At 41.6% G+C, this 20874-nt stretch overlaps 1 protein-coding gene across 1 annotated transcript in view; it reads right to left on the minus strand.

Moving 5' to 3' along the window:
* Positions 1 to 20874, minus strand: part of LOC114629823 (PRELI domain-containing protein 2) — an 81779-nt gene that overhangs the window by 44607 nt on the left and 16298 nt on the right. The window contains exons 3-4 of the mRNA XM_028777928.1: positions 20286 to 20359; positions 17857 to 18017 (exon numbers count right to left, since the gene is read on the minus strand). Coding sequence (XP_028633761.1) covers positions 17857 to 18017; positions 20286 to 20359 — 235 coding nt within the window. The remainder of the gene's footprint in view (positions 1 to 17856; positions 18018 to 20285; positions 20360 to 20874) is intronic.

Here is a 20874-nt window from a genome sequence, read left to right on the forward strand (position 1 = left end):
AAGGACATATGCTCAACTATGTTCATAGCAGCCTTATTTATAATAGCCAGGAGCTGGAAAGAACCCAGATGTCCTTCAACTGAGGAATGGATTCAAAAAATGTGGTATATTTACACAATGGAGTATTACTCAGCTATTAAAAACAATGAATTCGAGAGGTTCCTAGGTAAATGGATGGAACTAGAAATTATCATCCTGAGTGAGGTAAGCCAATCACAAAAGAACACACATGGTATTCACTCACTGATTATTGGATATTAGCCTAGAACCTTGAAATGCCCGTGATGCAACTCACAGGCCACATGAAGCCCATAAAGAAGGAAGACCAAGTGAGGGTGATTCGGTCCTTCTTAGAAGGAGCAACAAAATACTCAAGGGAGCAAATATGGAGACAAAGTGAGGGACAGAAACTGAAGGAGGGGCCGTCTCAAGACCACTCCACCTGAGTATCTATCCCATGTGCAATCACCAAAGGTAGATGCTGATGTGGAAGACAGGAAGTGCATGCTGATAAGAGCCTGATATGGATATCTCCTCAGAGGCCTTCAAGAGTCAGACATATTCAGAGGCAGATGCTCACAACTAGCCATTGAACTGATCATGGGGTTCTCAATAGAGGAGTTAGAGTGAAGATTGAAGGAGCTGAAAGGGTTTGTGGCCCCATGAGGAGAGCAACAATACCAACCAACCACAGCTCCCAGGGTCTAAACCACCAGCCTGGGAGCACTTAGGGGGGGATCCAGGGCTTCAGCTGAGTATGTAAAAGTGGAGGGCCCTGCTGGGCATAGGTGGAAGAAGAGAACCTTGACCTCATGAAGGCTGGATGCCCCAGGGGGTGGGAATTTTGAGGGTGGGGAGGTGGGAGTGGGGGGGGTAGATAGAGGTTACATCCACAGAGAAGAAGGGGGAGAGGCGAGGGGATTGGGGGTTCCGAGGGCGTGGTGGGGGATGGGGTAAGGGGACAACATGGGAAATGTAAATAAATCATCCAATAAAAAAAAAAAAAGAGAGAAAAAAAAAAGAAGCTACCACAATCATTTTTGCTCAACTGATAGAGTTTCCAGATGCTTCCCAAACACTAAGTTCTCATGCGCATAGATTAGTGCCTCCCTTATATGCTTGTTTGCAGCAGATGAACACTGTTTGCAAAGAACCTCAACTGACCAAAGTGCAGAGACCTAGTGCCTATGGAGTTCCCTTCTGTAAATGGAACATCTTTAACAGGACCCCTGAAACATCCGAGAAGGGGGACAGAAAGACTATCAGAGCCAGAGGACAGGGAGGACTGATCTCTTCTGGATATGACAAACATGTTGCATTAACAGACCCTCAACAGCTAAGGCTGCCTGAACAAAACCTGAGCAAGAGCACACCAGTCAGCATGCCAGCATGGGTGCAATGAGGGTTCATAAAGGTCACCCTTAGTTACCAACTAGAGGCAATCCACAGTTTCTGAGGAAGTTTTCTTCACAGACAAGCCCCTGATAGGTTGGCCATGCCTAAGTGTTCAGCCATACACCCATGTGCATACAGGCAACATTAACTGGACTGGGGAGGGAGAGGGGGAGGGGGAGGGAGGGAGAGGGAACATTTATAATTACAGATGAAAAGACTATGAAGTTGAAAGGGAAGGAGGGACTCAAGGAGATGGGAAAGATGTAGGTATGATTAAAATGCATTGAATTCATGTATAAAATTCAAAACAAAAACAGTTTAAAAAGAAGCAATCACTCTTTGGAGGAAGAGTGATGTTTTTCTCAAGACAGACTCTTACTACATAGCTCCAGCAGTCCTGGAAATCTGTAGACCAGGCTGGCCTTGAACTCAGAGTTCCACCTACCTCTGCCTTCCAAGTGCTAGAACTAAAGCAGTGCACCAGGATGCCCGGCTGAAACTGTCACTCAGTTTGCAGTTGAGGGGACTATAGTTCAGTGAACATAACATACAATACATTTACTTTCATGGCAATCAGAACCAAGAGCCCCTTTCATTATATGACTAACAAAAACTTTCTCCATGACGATAACTGTAGTTAAAATCGAAGTGCCTCTTAAAAAATTGAATCTGAGACCCGTTTCAGCTTCCTGACCTTGAATAAAATATCTACTTTCTATAACCAATTTTCTCATATGTAAATGGGATCCCAGCATTGCCTATTTACAACTATTATAACAAAAGAGTTTATGCATATAACAGGGATATGAAGAATGACGGACATGTGCTAAGCATTTGCTAAATGCTAGCAACCACTGCTAAAGAGAGACAGACAAGCACAGAGACTGCAAAGCCAGAAGTCTGCAATAGGCACTGAATCCCTATTGCAGAGGTGATGGGGAACAGATATGTTAGCATTTCTATCATTTAATTACCAAAGTTCTACCAATATACATTACCCCCATCTCGTAAAACAGAGATTTGGATTACACTTGGGAATGATGTAAGATGGCAGAACAGGAGGCCTCCAGTTCTTATCCTCCCACAAAAATAATGATCTGACAGAAATATACAAACAAAATTACCTTTGTGAGACCTCCTTAAAGTAATTAGAAGGTGGAGTACACCCAAGTGAGGATAGAAAAAGGAATAGTCATGCCAAAGAAAGGGAGAAGTGGGCTGCTACGTTTACTGTAGGTTCCGATAGCTGTGACAAAATGCCTGAGGCAAGCAAGCGCAGGAAGCAGAAGGTTATACTGTTTATTGACAGATGACCAGACCAGGTGTCCTGTAACCCAGGCTGCCATCAAAGTCTGCATGCTAGGGATTGGCCCTGACATCCTGATCATCCTGTCCCCAGCTCCCAAGGGCTAAGTTACAGGCACACAGCACCATGCTGGGCTGGGAGGAGAGGTGTTTCAGATACTGGTTCATAGGACAAACGGTAATAGTGGGGAAAGTCTAGCTGTCTGGCCAGCTCTGGTCCGTGCCATTGGGAAGCTACTTGCCTACATCTCAGTGGATTCACAAACCAAGAGGAAAGATAAAATATCCAAGCACTTTCTTCTTTTCCTTTCTTTTTCTCCAGTCCAGGACCTCAGTGCAGGGATTAGTGCCACCCACATCAAGTACAGATTTTCCCCAGTTTAGCTTAATCCAGACTGGAGAAGCTCTCACATGCATTCAACCCTGAACCTCACTATTGCCCTAGGTGTTCCTTAATCCATCCATATTAGCCACCAACCACTGATAGCTCCCTCCCAACTAGCAGCAGAGCAGAAAGGGGGAGAAAACTACAAAAGCCTGTTTCTCTCACAAAAGAGAAAGGAGATAAATGTTCATTCAACAAAGGCTTCAGCAAGCATTGCCTGAGGACATGACTCCGGGGAGGGAAGCAGCATACTTGGAGGCTTGATGGTCACTGAGAAAAGAAAAAGCCAACACAGCAGGTAGGTATAGTCCTTAAGAGCTTGCCTACTCCAAACAGATCACAGGCAGAAACAAGAGAATACTAGCTCCTAATAATAGAGCATTCTTCTGCATCTGTGAAACCACATAAAGTCCCAGAAAAGATACTCAGTAAAAGTTTGAGTACTCTCTTGCTTGGTTGATTTGTGAGGCTCCTCTATAAAAAGCCAACCCGTGATATATGGGAGAGATGGTTATTGTTTCATAGACCCAAATCTCTCTAAAAGATTACATGCACACACACACACACACACACAGAGAGAGAGAGGGAGAGAGAGAGAGAGAGAGAGAGAGAGAGAGAGAGAGAGAGAGAGAGAAATTGCCCATTCACAGAACCAAATAAATTTCTAGAAACTCACCCTAAAGAAACAGGTACATGAATTACTTGACAATGAATTTGAAATAATTATTTTTAACATGTTCAATTAGGAAAAAAATCAAACAACTAAATGAACTCAGGAAATTGAATCGTGAACAAGATGAGAATATCAACAAAGATAAACCACTTAAAGAACAGAAAGCAACAGTAGCAAGGGACTTGAGGACAGGCTGTTGAAGACATAAAAATGAAGAGACATGGTCACAGCTTTGAAGATATATGGATGTTGTCAGGTGGGCCCATGTTACACTTATATATTACATTATATAACTCACACACATGTGGAGTCTTAAAGGGGAAATCATTGAAAATGGAGAAGACATTATATAAAGCAAGTTTTGGCCCAAATGCCCAGATTTAAAAAAAAAAAAAAAAAAAAGGAAATGTGCATACAAATTCAAAATCTCAACAAACTTCAACTAGGAAGTGTCTGACGAAATCAACATCAGATGCATTATCCAGTATAAAAGGTCACAGGGAGAATATTGAAAGCAGCAAGAGAAAAGTAACATGTCGCATACAAGGGCTTCTGAAAGGCTGGCAGTGGATTTTTTTTTCCATCGGAAAATTTGCAGGCCAGAGGGAATTGGGTTAATATATTCAGCACACCAAAAGAAAAAATAAATAAATAAACCAAGAACTCAGCGAAACTCCCTTCTAGAAATGAAATTAAGATTCCTTAGCTATACAAATCTGAGTGTATGCATCCCCACTAGAGACTTGGGCGATCATTGACCTGGCCTAATTCATTTGTTGAAACCACTGACTTCACAGTTACTATATGCTCTATATTACATATCGAATATAATCACACACATAAAAATATCACAGAGCTACGGAAAGGACTCAATGGACGAGAGTGTTTCCTGGCAAGCATGAGGAGTGGACTTCAAATTCCCACATTAAAAAACTATGTGTAGGGCTGGAGAGATGTCTCAGTGGTTAAGAGCACTGATGTCTCTTCCAGAGGTCCTGTGTGGTGGCTCACAACCATCTGCAATAGGATTTGATGCCCTCTTCTGGTATGTCTGAAGACAGCTACAGTATATATAAAAATAGATAAATAAATAGAAGAAGGAGAAGGAGAAGGAGAAGGAGAAGGAGAAGGAGAAGGAGAAGGAGAAGGAGAAGGAGAAGGAGAAGGAGAAGCAGCAGCAGCAGCTGAGACCATGGAGGAATGCTGCTTTCTGGCTTGCTCAGCTTTCTATCTTATAGCACCCCAAACTGACAGTCCAAGGGCATAACCACTTGCAATGGGTTGGGCCCTCCCACATCAGTCATTACTCAAGAAGATGCGTCATATACTTGCTTACAGTCTAGTCTGATAGAAGCATCTTCTCAACTGTGGTTTCCCTCTCTGATGACTCTAACCTGTGTGTTTCAAGGTGACCTAATAAGAAATAAATAAATAAATAAATAAATAAATACCTAACCAGTACACACACACACACACACACACACACACACACACACACACATATTATCTGAAAATGCTCATACATGGCACTGGGTTCATCAATCTTGTGAGAATCTCAAGAAATGTATGGTATGGAAGATAAAAGTGAAAAGCTAGGCAGACGCCAGATTGAAAGGAGCCTCAGGCTTCAGAGTCAGATGTTATCCCAAGGAAAGAGACTTCCCGGCAGAGTAACTGACACAGATTAACAACAGTTGTTGGAGCGACAGTGACTTTTGCTGCCACCACTGATGCCTGTAGACAATTCCTTAGGCCCCATTTGCAGGGCAATTCTCATACTCAATGCGTACAACCACATGTGTTAAATGAACTAGCTAAAAATCTTTGCAAGCAGACGACTCTGTACAAAAAATATTTCCTCAATTCTCCTTACATGTTTATATCTTACAGAAAGGAGAAAAGGAGCCAAATCTTCAGTGCCTATGTTCCTGTGTGTATGTATATACACATGCATCTACATACATACATATACACATATGTGTATACATACATGCACTCAGACACACAAAAAAGTATTCTGAGAAACAAGACTCAACAAGACATGGTTTTAGTCAATATAGGTATGACCTTGTCTTTTCTATTTTTTCTCCCAGTGCTAAGAATCCGGGGCCTTAAGCAAGATGACAGGTCCACTGCTTAGAATCAGCCCCAGCCCGTAAACTCTTCCTTGGATCTAACAACCTTTCTCTTCCTGCGCTCTCTCTCTCTCTCTCTCTCTCACACACACACACACACACACAGAGTTATCCCACCCAACTGGACACACACACCTCTGCCTAAGCTGCTTCTTAGACTTAAGCTTACTTAGTGTGCTTTGTTCATGTAGAACTACATTCTAGTGACACTAATCTCTTCTGTCTTTATTCTGGATTAGTCAGTGTAGACTTTTACAATGATTTCAATATTTAAAACTGAAAAGCTGAAGAGGCTCCCACTCTTCGGGAGATGAACTCTTCAGTCCTCAAGCAAGTGTAGGTGAGGGATTAACCAAAGACTCTCTTAGATCATATTCTAGCCAGTGTTTCTTTCTGCCAGTTTGAGAAGTGAATTCTCAGAAAAGCATGCTCAAGGTTTGTCCACATGTCAGAGAGCAGCAGGCAGTAAAGGGGGTCACATCCTTGCCACCCACAAGATGGGAGTTCGCTCTACTATATTTTAAGACTGTCAGAGAAGAAAATACTGCATTTTCTCAATAACTCAAAGCACCAGAGCATTTTCTCCTTGTGACACAAGACTATCCTAAATGCCTCTTGTCAGGACGAGCTTCTGTTTAAATGTCTTTGAAAAGCACAGCTGGTTATGCAGCATAGTTTAACGTCAGCTGTTTTCTTCTGGTTTGTGATCATTGAAAAACGGGAAAGACTTAGGACTGAGGAGATAGCTCAATGGGTAAACAGTTATGCAAGTGGGAGGACCTGAGTTCAGATTCCCCAGCACCCATGTAAAGCTACATGTGGTAGAGCATGTCTGTAATCCTAAAGCACTTATGGTGAGACAGGAAGTGGAGATAGGGGAGTCCCAGGAAACTTCTAAAAGCTCATGAGCCAGCTACCCCAGTGTAGGAAGTGCCAAACAGGAGATCCTTTCCCAAACAAGGCAGAAAGTGAGGAGACCCAACAACCAAGGACATCCTCTAGCATTAGTGAGGTATCATCCCTTAAGACACACACAGATACACACACGTGTGCACACATGCATGTACATGCACGCACGCGCACACACACACACACACACAAATTTTAAAAGAAAACAAAAAAGGGAGCTGAAGAGGTGGCTCAGTTGTTAAGAGCGAATGGGGGTTCGAGCCCCAGCACCTACACGGCAACTCACAGCCATCTTTCACTCCAGCTCCAGTTCCAGAGGTTGTAATGCTCTCTCCTGACTTCCACAAGCAACGTGTGTACATAGTGCACAGACAACATGCAAGTGAAATGCCTATACACAATAAATAAATTTTAAAAGAAGAAACAAAACAGGATAGATAGACTGACTGACTGAGATGTAATGTTAACAAAATCTGGAAGCATTCAAATTAGAGCTACTGCTTATTTATTATAGTCTCCTGTGCTTTACAAGTCTTATACATTGGATATGTATTACTTTGGCAATCGTATAAAATTAGTAGTAAAGCCATGACTATCATTTCTGTAGAAGTTAAACCTTTTGAATATGTTCTGTGCAACCAAGAACCATTTTCAGCAAAAGTGCAGCTAGCACGGGCTACCCCATCACTTAGTCAGCTTGTAGGTCTCCTACACTCTGAAAGATTGGTTCTTCCTCCCTAGCTTGCACATGAAGTAGGTGGTGTTTATAACAAGAGGCACACATGGTGATTCAGGTTTTCCTCCTTCTGCCTTCCTCTCTGTTACACCTACAGACAGGACTGCATCACACTCACACACATTTTCCACTCTTGTTCACACTCAAAACTCTCCATGGTGACCATGTACATCATACACTAGACTGCACATTCCCAGAGAATGCTGTGCTTTGAAAGTTAGTTTCTCTCTATAAATACGAAGAAATTGTACTAAAGAGATGATGAGACACTTACGAAAGGGCAGAAGGGTTGATCGGTGCAGATCCATCACTCAAAACCTCAAAACCTTCCCCTTTCTCTGCCCCTACTTACTGATAGTCTGGGAGAACATCAGCCACGAGTGTTACAGTTCCGGACATCTCGTCAGTCACTGATTATGTTCGGTTTATTTCCACTTACCCTCAGGAGGCCATGCCTTTCTGCCCCTTTTACCGCTACTGCCTGATATTCTCACAGCGCCTTCTCATTTTACTTCCAAGTCAACCACCTGCCCCTAGGGTCGTTCTCTCTAGAATGGAATTCCTCTACTTCACCTTGCCCAAAAATCAGCTGTCACATCCCTGCCTGCTTACTGAGGTGGGGCAGACAAAGCACAAATGAACAGACGCTGAGTTACACTCACCAGACACCTCTGCGTGTAGCTGGAGGATACCCAGTTTCATTGCTGCATAGCACTCCACTTGCTGAAAACACGTCACATTACTTATCCAGTTTTTTAGCACTGACAGGTAGCCTGGGTCTGATTTGTGTGTATTATCAGTGGTGCTGTTATGAGCACACATACTGTGCTTCTAAGTGTGTGCATGCACATATCACTATAGTGTCTAGCAGTCAAATGTCTTACCAGTACCTCATTTTTTTCACCATTACAACATCAATTTCAATCATAATAACTAGTATGTAGTAAGAAATCACTAAATGTACTAGGAAGGAAGGGGGAGGGCAGGAAGAAGGGTGGAAAAAAGAGATGTACTTGTATATTATTTTGTCAAGGAAATTATGCAGCTGCTAGGGTCAGTAGGGGGCAGTCTTCACCAGCTAAGGTACCAGCCAACAGCAACAGGGCAACGTCTGTGAATGAGACTGGCTCACTTAGGCAGTGGCAGGAGCAGAGTTATTTTTATCCATACACAGGCAAGTCAACATACAACACAACAGAACCATGCAAAAGAACACACATTCCAAATCTAGGAACACTGAAAATTAACAGTAGTTTAAACAACCAAGATTCCTATTTTGACTACTTAAGATATTTTTCCTTCTAAATTTGGGGAAATGAGAGTCCAGGGAAAATACAGATAAAAATGAATCCCCAGGTCACAGGCCCATGGACTCAGAAAGCTCAAAAGATCAGTTTCCAGAAAAGCAGAGTCTCTTAATGAGATCCTGGCCTGGATTACTGGCTGGCTAGGTGTGGCAAATCTTGTCTAATGTCTAATTATCTTCATGATGGAAATTTAATTAAAGTGCCTTAGAAGGGAGGGAAAATATTCCACTGGAGTCATGATTTGATGACATCTCAGTTCCAATCACAAAGTTTAGGGCCTTCTATAACCACACAGAAAGAGGGATGTCCCAAAGGAGACACACGGGGCATTGCAGTCAGCATGCTCACTCGCTGAACAGTCCCCAAGTCTAACACTGCTACAGGGCGCCCCCTGGCTGAGACTTGCTCCCACCACGCCAAACCATGTGGTCTCACCCATGCTATTTGGCAAAACCCATTTCTGTAATCATGAGACCCACACAATCCACAGAGCTCTCAAGTGCACACTCTTCAGCTAACATAAGCAAACATACAGGTTACCTACTGGACAGATAGACACCACTTCAGAACAGGGATTGATGAGGCCACTCCTGAAATCATCCTCTTGGATCCTCATCTCAATTGGCTTCCCTATCCTCCTGAACCTCTCTCTAACATTTCTAACATCTCTAACATTTCTACTCCTCTATAAAATGAGAGTAACCCTTACTACTTGAATTGTCCCATAGTTAAATAAAGCCATCTGTATAAGGTGCTCTAGGTGAAACACAATTGCTCAGCTTGCATTTTTATGCAATCTAGCAATCACCTGCTCAGGGGATAACACCACCCACAGTGGGCCGGGCCCTCCCGCATTAATCATTAATCAATAAAATGTCCCAACAGACTTAACTTACCAGCTAAACTGATGGAAGCATTTCCTCAACTGAAGTCCACTCTTTTAGTTGTCAATAAAAAAAACTAACCAGCACTACTCCCTCACTATGGTTAGATTATGGAACATCCATACAAAGCTCATACGTGAAAGGCTTGATCCTCAATACAACAGATAGAGGTGGGGCTTTTTGGAAATGATTGGACTGAGATAAGTTTGAGATAATGAATGAACTAATCTCTTGACCTGTATTGAGATTAGGAGGCAGATGGAAAGGAGGAAATACAACATGAGGATCTCTGAAGAGTATAGCTCAGGCTCATCCTCTCCCTCCTTCTCCTTGGATGCTGAGAGGCAGGTGTATTTTCTCTGCCATGCCCTTCCTTATTTAATGATGTAAACCCTGCCATAAGCTTGATAGAAAGCAACAGAACCAGCTGGCTATGCACTGGAATCTCTAAATAAGTGAGACAAAATAAATGCTGCCTCCATTAAGTTGGGTTTCCCCCCCCCCCCCCGGAATGTTGTCACAGTGACAAAATACAAAATATAGCCCAGCTCTGATGACAATCAAGTTTCTGGGTCAATGAGCCTCCTGACAATGGAGGCAGATCTGAGTCTGGAGACTGTCACGGTGTTCCTCTTGATTGTCTTGGGATCTTGGGTTCTGCACCACATCATTGCTTGTTTTAATAGTCTAAGTATTTCATTTAGTATAGAGGCACAACTAACACACAAAGAAGAAATGTGCTCATGGCGTGTGGTCCCTGAGAGCAGATGGTAGCAAACATTTTCTCATGCATCAGACTCACTGAAGTCACCCTTCTTCACCCCTTCCCTTCATCCACCATTCCTCTCACATACAATTCAAGAGGCTGCTGAGTTTCCTACGCTTTTTAGCAAGAATTTTTTTCCACTGGAAAATGTTTGCTGTTTGCTGGAGAATACGATTATCAATTTCCTGTCACGCTTTACAAGATTAACAAGGACTCTGCAAAAAGTGGGGGTGCCAGTTCCGTATCTGCTTATCAGTAAGGCCATAGGACAACGGCTGGTTATCAAAGTGTGCAAAGCTTCTAGGCAGATTCACCCAGAGCCTCTATAAAACTAGACTCACTGTAACATATTTATATTTTTTAATTCCCTTCTGAACCTTGGACTAAGACACAACTCTAAACCAATGGAGGATTTAAAAAAAAAATCAATAGATGTCCACTAAGATATTTTGAAAGCTCTCATTTGTAAGTACCACAGAATGCTGTCTTGGCTAAACATCATTGTTTCCAACTCAGTGATCACCACTTTTCAAGCATGGTTCCTTTTAAGAGCCACCCAACATCAGAAACATTCACTCACCATTAGTGACAATAACTCACACTCACTCCATGTTTAAATCCTCTGTAAGTAGAGCAGTCTCATTTGGGACCTTACTAAATCTTCCTATCACCCTGTGATAGAGCTCAAGTCAACTTCTCCCAGAGCATAGAGCGAGCACACAGGTAACCAAGAACATCAATGAGAGCTCCCCACATCACAGCACTAGACTCCTTCTGTCCAATCCCACCAGAGTTTCCCAAGTACTACTTGACCTCTGCCCAGTATCAGCCCTTTTTCCATCCCTTCCATCACTCCCAGTATGGACTAGATGTACCCCCTGAATCCCATGAACATCAATCATTCATTTGTCAAACAAACAGGAGCATCTTCTCTGCATCACACATTGTGCTAGACTCTGGGTTACAGAAAACCATGACATCAGGACAACCCCCTCCCCCACCCCCCACAAGGCAGGAAGTGGTAAGGAAACCAGAACAGACTCTATGTGAACACAAACAGCAGAAGGCAAATGTGGTCCTTTTAGGGGTCAGTCATCCTGAGCCCGAATAAGGCTCTTCCAGGATGTTGAGTTTAAGCAGAAGAGGCCTTGAGGCTCAGCTTGTCATAACCAACAGTGCACTCTGCTAATTGTCAGATCACCCTCTGGTGTCCTGGAAATCAAGGTCAATGTGAGCAGAGGGAGTTGCGTCTGCAGAAGAAAGCAGTAGTACTTATTCAGGCTATTAGGTAATAACACCCTCAAGCCCCTCAGCATCAGGGCTGAGGCTTAGAAATAACTGTCAAGTAAAGAGAGTAGAGTCAGAAGATGCTAATACTTGGGAAATCTTGAGCCTGGAAATGGATCAAAAGATGGCAATACCAACCTTAAATTCTCACAGAAGTCACCCAATTACTACATCTGCTGCTGACACAAACGTAATACAATTCCTGAAGAAGAAAGAGATGGGTGCACAAAGAAACTGCCCGACAATTACCTCTTGAAAGACTTAAATCATACTACTTGATTTGTCAGGTAATTACTTGAAACTTGGCATTTTTAGCCAAGAAATCTAAAATTGAAAACTTCAAAGGTTACATACCTATTTATTAGAATGAGTAATATTCACCTGAGGAGCGTCTATAAAACTATAAAACTAGGCTGTTCAACCTACTAATTTAGTCTGTTTGTAAAATTGCATGTGTGCTTTCAATGTCTACTGTACTCTGTTAAAGGAATGGTCTCACTGAAATGTTCATAAAAACTGAACCTTCAGTGCTGAGCATTTTAAAGCCAGTCGTGAAGTCTCATACCAACAGAGCACAAGGATGGAGTATTGGATGTGGAATCGCTCAGATAGGAGCCACTGAGATGCTACACTGAGTGTAGAAGAATCATCACATCATCCAAAGCAAAAACTCCACCAAAGCCCCATGAGGGAGAGCCTGAAGATACAGATACTTTAACTTGACACAAAAATACATATAGTTATGGGATGTGGAGCAGAAGGCAAAACCCCTCAAGAACACAACTGACATTCAGAACTGCATTAGGTAAAGTAGCAATGACTAAAACCAAAGCGACTGCACATCCATCTATCATGGTCTAGACAGTACAGTAAAAGTCTATTATAAAGGAAAAAAGAATAAATGAGATCACTCAAAACTACAGGAGTGAGCGCTAAAGAACTCAACTCATAGCAGCTATGGTTCTTAACATCCCATCACTGAAGGGGAGGGGTCCATAAAGCGTCACCCCTCCCGGAAGATCTACTCACAGAAAATGATTTCCAGACAAAGAAGTAACATTCCTCTGTGGTGTAGTCACTGCTTGACCACTTTATCCCCCAGTAAGTAACCCCCAGACCATGCTCATGCAAACAATTCTAATTTAATTTGATGGACCACACATACATACATACACAACATGAAAGTAGAAGTGGAGACTCATTGGGAAGAATGGTTTCAGCAGGAAAGAACGTAGAATGAGAGATAGCAATGGGGGAGTGAAAATGACCAGAATTCATGATTATATACGAAGTTGTTGCTGAATTAAACTTTTATACACATACACATACATACATACATACATACACACACACACACATATATATATATACATACACACACACACACACACACACACACACACACATATATATATTAGTTTTTCAAGACAAGATTTCTTTATGTCTACTCCAGGCTGTCCTGGAACTAGTTCTGTAAACCAAGCTGCCTTAGTGTTTGTGTTAAGGGCATGTACCACCATCTGGTTCGTTTTATTATTTTTAAAAGGGCCAGAGCAATGTCTCAGCAGGCAAAATTACTTCACCAATCCTGACAAGCTGAGTTAATCCCCAGGACACACACAGTGGAAAGAGAGACCTAACTCCTGCAAGTTGTCCTTTGACTTCCAAGAACATGCCATGGAGCAAGCACACGTGCCCTCGAGCACACACGCACACAAGATGAGTACATCAAAGGGGTTTTGTTACAAAATAAAAACTCAAAACTAATAAATGGACTGGTTAGAATGCATAAGCATCACTGCCAAACTGCCTTAGTTCTGAAGCTGCAAAGCTAAGAGCAAGAGATGACAAGTGTATTCTGTCTTCTTAGTCAAAACCAAAGTGTCTGAGCGGCAGCCACCTGCCACACATGGGTGCTGAGCCTTCAAATCAGTAATGGCATAGTTTAATCGACAGACGTCAGAAGCTCATAGGAATTTCTGTATAATAGCCCTTAACAATCGTTTATACTAATTATATGTAGATGTGATATTTTGGATGCATTAGGTTAAATCAAATATACTATTAAAACTAAAGAAGAATCTGTTCAAACACAAATGCTAAGAAATTAATAAGCCTATTTCAGAATGGAGGTTTGTAGAAAGCAAACTATCAATTTTTTTCTTCTTCGAAAAAAATTTAAAACAGAGCACCAGTATTCTCCATTTTCTAAGTAAAAGCACACTTCCACAAGAGATAATTTTAATTTTGCTTTGTAGTTTTATCTACTTTAAACTTTCTAGTTTGTCCTGAGAACTCATAAGGCCAAGGAGAACATGAGCCAGGAGTCTGAGTCCAGAGACTGAAATTCGCCAAAACACTCCACATGACATCCTGGACCTACACACACCAGTTGCTGTACAACAGAGAAGACAACAGCAAATACGTGCGATCGCCTGTGCCAAATACAGGAAGCCCTGAATACACACCTTTCCCGGACTTAAGTCTGGCTCTGGAAGTCAAACAGCAGGTTTCTAGTAGTCCCATCACTCTTTGTTTTTTGGTTTTTCGAGACAGGGTTTCTCTGTGTAGCCCTGGCTGTTCTGGAACTCACTCTGTAGACCAGGCTGGCCTGGAACTCAGAAATCCACCTGCCTCTGCCTCCTAAGTGCTGGGATTAAAGGCATGCACCACCACCGCCCAGCTTAGTTCCATCACTCTTAAATGGGGATGGGAACACTTCAGGGGGTGGCATACTGAGATGACACCGAACATAAACATGGAGAAGAATCTTGTGAGTCTTGCAGGTTAACTGAAAATAGGTATAAACATAATTCCTGCTTCTGTATTTTGAACTATGTAAACTGAGGCTACAGCTCAGTGGTAGAGCACCTGCTAGCTTGTGCACCCACCTAGCTTGCCCAAGTCCTCAACAATACACATTCCTCTCTCTCTCTCTCTCTCTCTCTCTCTCTCTCTCTCTCTCTCTCTCTCTCTCTCTCCTCATATATACATATATGCATAATACCAACTAGAATTGAGTCATTAAAAATTCTTAGATCACAAAGATAAGAGGTTGAAGGTGTAGCTCATTGGGTGGAGTGCTTGCCTAGCATACACCAAGGCCTGGGTCCCATCTCCAGGACCACATACACCATGTGGGTAGCATCATCAGCCTGTAATACTAATACTCAGGAAGTTCAGAGTCATTTTTGGCTACATAATGAATTGAAGACCAACCTTGGTGTCATGAGATTCTGTCTCCAGAGAAAATAAATAAATACATGACAAAATATACAATCGCAGAGATTTTTGTTATAACACTGTCATCGCTAAAAGTTGAGAAACCTAGGAGTCAAATAAGAACAGACCAAGACTGATATGTAAATAATATGTAAACAGTATATAAATAAGCATGATCTCTAGTTAATCTGATTTGTTTCCCAGAACTGATTAATATTAGATACCAGCATCATGTACTATTTCCCATAAATAGAATTTTTTATTAAAAAAAAAACCCTACAAAGTAAAACGTTTCTTGGGTTATCAAAGAGAATTATAATTTAATTATGATGAACTGAACAAGTATTCAGTTTAGCTTTTAAGACTACCCAAAACCTAAATATAATACTAAATAACAACAGCACTAGCACAAACCAATACTAAAATAAAGACAATGAAGTCATGCATTGAATCTGACAATGTCATCCTTTTACTACATCCGCATACCAACAACAGAGCTCTGCTCTCTGGCCCCAGCTTTATCCCACCATCTACGCCCTATGTTAGCTTTTGGCATCAGCAAAATAAAACCTATGGACCAGTGAATCTGCCTCTGGTGTTTCCTTACTCGTCATTGATGTATGACCAAACTGCAAGAGAGAATGATCTAGAGAAAGGCTGGGGTTTAAGAATGGCTTTTACAAAGGGACAATTAGTTACTATTAGTAACTTTGTTACAAAAGGACAGTTAGTTTACTATTTTCATTACAACTGTAGCTATATAATAAAAAAAAATTGCAAGCCACACAGAATAGTAACAATAAAACACAGTAGACTCTCCTCTGAAATCACATTATTCACCATAATGATTATGCTTGTGATGTTTTATTTTTGTTTCAAAATCTACCTTTGGGTACCTGAAAAGATGACACCAGGGAAGCTGAGGCAGGAGGATGGTGGGAGTTCAAGAGTTTAAGACAAGTTAGAGTAAATGCTCAGACACTTGCCTCAAAAACAAAACAAGGGGATTGGGGAGATGGCTCAGCAGTTAAGAAGCAGAGGCTGTTCTTGCAAAAGGCTGGGTTTCGTTCTCAGCACACACACACAGCAGCTCAGACATCTCTAACTCCACCTCCAGTTCTGGCTTCTGCAGACATGTGTGTAGTGTACATATATAATGCAGGTAAAACACCATACACAGAGAAATACACAAATATTTTTTAAAATCTATCTTCAAGGAACTGACTGTTTCTCACCCATTATACTTATAAAAACTTATATTTTTTGGTTGTGAGCCTAGCCTTTAATGGCTGAGCCATCTCTCTAGCCCAAAAACTTAAATGTGTATGAATTAATTACCAGCTATGCTGCGGAGAAATGAACACTGTTGGGTGATGTTATGGAGTACAAATTTGTATTAACATAGGAAGACAATGTGCCAGAATCTGTGTTACAGACCATATATGTCTATGTACCCCCAAATTTATGTGTTGACATTTTTATTTTATTGCTTTTCATTGCATTGTGTGTGTGTTGTTTGTGTATATGTTATGTGGTGTGTGTATGTGTGTGCACGCGTGCTGGGGACCAAACTAAAGAGCTCATGCATGAGAGAGAAGCTGCCTCCACCCAGCTGCCTCCAGCTGAAACCTTAACTCACAATGGGAAGGAGTTAGGACATTAGGCCTTTGGGAAGTAACTCGTTTACATGATTCCACGAACTCAGCTATAGAATCTGTTCCATGGATAAGGAGAACAAAGCACATGTTCCCTACCATCAGGATGAACAGAAGAACGATGTAGAGGCAGGCCTCGAAGACACAGGATCTGCTAGCATCCACAGACTGGAGTCCCAGCCTGAAGAACTATGAGATCAGAGGTGTTGTTTGACACACAGAGACTGTAGTAATCTAATTATAGCAGCTCAATCCAAGATTCCCTACAAGTCAAATTGGGTGTGTCCTGAAAACCAGCCCACAGTACTTTAAAACTAACATACAAGGCATACACCACAGAACTCACTTATTTAAGATCACGCATTTCCGAGGGATTTACTAGACCCACAGGGTTAGGCAGGACCTGAGACTGTAGTGACATGAGGAATCATGTAGTGACACGTATTTGTCAAAACTCAAAGAGCTGAATGCTAGGAAAGGAAAATTCAATTGTCTACAGATAATCTTGCAACAAATATAACACTTTAAAATTCCACTGAGAGAATCCACTCACATATCGCATTAGTCATATATAGAGGGCATATACCTCATGGGTATTAATTATACTCACCTTTACAAGAAAGGGAAACTAGATACCATCAGAGTGTCTGCGACAGAGGCGGGAACTAAATAAAACATAGTAAACTAGAATCACATGCAGAGGAAGAAGCTAGCTCTTTGTATATCACATAGGTAAACCTCAGTAGCAGTCTGGTCAACATAAACACAAAAACTTAGGTGATGTAAAAGCACGTGTGTAAAAGGACATATAAACTAAGCAAGGGAGGTGAGTCCATGTACCACCACTTCTATAAACCTGCTTGGACTGGCATCAAGCAAAATGTTTTCCTTATTTAAACTCTGTTGAAAACCTAGACTGTCTTTAAAGGTCCAAATGAATGATCAACCAACTGGTGGCATTCATTGCCTTTGGAGAGAGTAAGAAAATACTGGAATTTGGAGGGTACTTGGACAAGAGTTTAGTTCTATCATATTTTCTCCAAAAGAAAATATGCTCATCTACTTAAGTGATTAAAAATAAAGTGAAATATGTGTGTAATGGACAGAGACCATAAGTATAAGTTGTATGCTTGTGTATTGATCCCCTCCCCCAACACAAACACATACACACACACACACACACACACATGATCTTACCAATTTGGATTTTCCACACTTTCCCGGAAGACAGATTCTTCCTTCATAGATGCATACTGTGTCCACGTGAGGCACTGACTCCGGATAGCCATGTTCCTTTTCGGAAGACTGAGCCATGACTCTTCTTCTAGCCGGATATCAGGTACCTTTAAAATACTCACCTGCCCAACAGAGAGAGGACAGCATCCTCAATTTAGGAAGAGCAAGCGACATGAAGACTCTGCCTAAAGCCCATCTCAGTCTTGTATAACAAAGGGGACAGGTGACCCTGATATACAGAGGGCACTGAGCATACCCCTCAGTCTTTGATATCCAGACACACTGTGGACTCACTACATGCTGCGAAGGACTTGCAAATGGCCCAGGATTGATGGAGGCCACTAAACAAATTATCAGCTGCTCCAGGTCTCCTCTGGGAAAGGCCTCCTTGAGTTGAGAGGTTCTCATCACGCCCACCTACATGCTCCCATGCAGGGCAATATCAAGCGAAATATTTTCCTCATTGTAATCTCTGTTCAATCCCTAGAAATCGATGCCTTCCCAGGTGGAGAGGACAAGGAAAGCTACAAAGGCAGAATTGTACAAGTCAGAGCCTTAAATTATTTAAGAATTGAGATACAAGACGAACTTGAATGCCTTTCTAAATAATAGATTCAAAGTGCGTATATAGGGCAAAGGCAGCTATGAACTCTGGAAAAGCCAGTGATAATTTGCTGTGTAAGAGCAACACAATTTCCCATCTGCAAGTAGGAAGAAGTTCATTTTCTCTGTAGTTCCAGCTTTCTTTCCATTGAGAGAGTAACAGTGCTTTAACCCACAATGGGGAGCGGGTGGAAGCCGCCATTTTCCCTAGTATAAACACAGCAATTTAATTTGCAAGCTAATACTCAGGTGCCCAGCTGTGTTCCATATCACATAGGGAATCTCTTCCAGGGAATCTTTTAAAGTACCTGTCCAGGTGCTCTCCTCTTATGTCTTAAAAGACCCCCATCAAAAATCATACACTGTGACTGAAGAGCCTCATAACTATTCAAAGCGCTAGAATAAGTGACGAGTACTTGGTCATAGATAGGACATCTATACCCATCACTCCAAGGGTCAGGGAAAAAGGTGCCAGAGAGCAAAGAAAGACCGTGGATGGCAGGGGTGCTGTAAGAGGCTATCATACGGACATGACATGGCTGTCGCACACATTAACTCACAACAGCTATGTGTTCCTTCATAAGACCTGCCCAAGACAGAGACAGTTAGAAATTCCAGTCTAGACAGCATGGGCAGGAAAGGGCTTAGCTGAGGAGTTGACAACTGATGTCTGCTAGAGGAGAAAGAGTCGCTTTTCTTTAGAGGGGTACCTGTCTCCCAGTAGATAACCACAAACCCGGATAAGGGCAACACTTTGTTAGACTCAATGATTTAAAAAATAATAACACTAGAACAGAAATTAGGAACATGAGGTTTGGAAGGAGATGTGTTGGGCAGTCTGAAGGGAGTTAAAGAGGGAAGTGGAGGTAGATAAGATCAAGACATTGTATACATGTATGAAATTTTCAGAATAAATAAAAACTATCTTTAATAATATTTCTGTAGCTAGGCATAGCGGCACACATCTGTAATCTCAGCACTTAAATAACTAAGGCAAAAGAATTATTCTCAGTCTGAGGGCAGCCTGGGCTACTCAGTGGGTTCCAGGCCTGCCTGGGCTACAGTGTGAGGCCCTCTCTCAAGAAAAGTCTTCATATGGTTCAAGCCATGCAAATGATGGTTTCCACTCACCTCGGTCCAACACAGAATCAGCAGAGTGCTTAAAGGTATCAAAGAGAGAAAACAATTTTCTATAATGAAGATTCCAGCATCAGCAACCTTATTGTACAGAAATACACACCAGAAGGCTTGTATGGGGCACTATGAATATTGTGCTCTCAGAAACAGCTCTTATTTCTGACCGTGCATTAAAAACAGAAGTGTGCCCTTCCTAACCAACAAGACACTAACATTTACAACCTGCTCACTTGTAATTGTCCTTACCATTGGACAATGTTTCAAGTGAGCACGTAATTACCATTTGTATACATGAACGGAATTTTCAGAATAAATAAAAACTATTTTTAATAATATTTCTATAGCTAGCCATTGATAACCATGGGTAGACTAGAAAGACAACACTCTATTCAAAATGCCAAAAGTACCCACAAAATAGTTATCAAATCTCCCCACATCCACGAAGGACAGAGATGAACACACAGCATATCATGCAGCATCTGCCAAAACTTGGGTGGGTATGAGAAAAATATTTCCCCTACAAAACTATGAGATTTGGGGAAGCAAGAAATCCTAACATCACTTTATATCAGAAAATGCTGTCTTTTTCTGTGACTATTAAAATTCTTCAATTTTATATCCACTATGATTAAACTCTGAAATGAATTTACCTTTCTTAAAATTTCTGGAATCACATTCTGACAGATAGCAATCCTCTTTCTATAGATGAGTCCTGTTGATTCATCTAGAAAAAGAAAATTTCACAGCCAAAAAATAATTAGGAAAAAAATGCATTCTTATCCAAGAGTCCATAGAGCTTCTTAATTCAATTTAAATTGTCAATATGTAGAATTCTTACAGATAAGGTTTACTATAAAACTCGGTTTTCCAGGTGCTGGAGAGATGACTCTGTGGTTAAGAGTGCTTATTATAACTCTTGTGAAAAGTAAACAAAGTTCAGTTCCAAGCACCTACCTCAGGCAGCTCACAACTTCCTACACCTACCCTCCCAAGGGATCCAATTTGATGTCCTCAGACACCTACATCCAGGTGCATACACCCAGACAGACACACATGCATAAACATAATACAAAAAAATTCAGTCTTTTCTTAAAACATTCTCTGTTTCTGATCAGTGTTCTGAGCCAAATCATGAATGCTTGAAGGATAAAGGTAAAACGACAACTCAGTACACACATGCTAAAGCCAGAAAAAGGAGAAGGAGGGGGAGGAGGAGGAGGAGGAGGAGGAGGAGGAGGA

The sequence above is a fragment of the Grammomys surdaster genome, unplaced genomic scaffold (genome assembly GCF_004785775.1).
Source record: "Grammomys surdaster isolate TR1022 unplaced genomic scaffold, NIH_TR_1.0 317, whole genome shotgun sequence".
Classification (NCBI taxonomy): Eukaryota; Metazoa; Chordata; class Mammalia; order Rodentia; family Muridae; genus Grammomys; species Grammomys surdaster.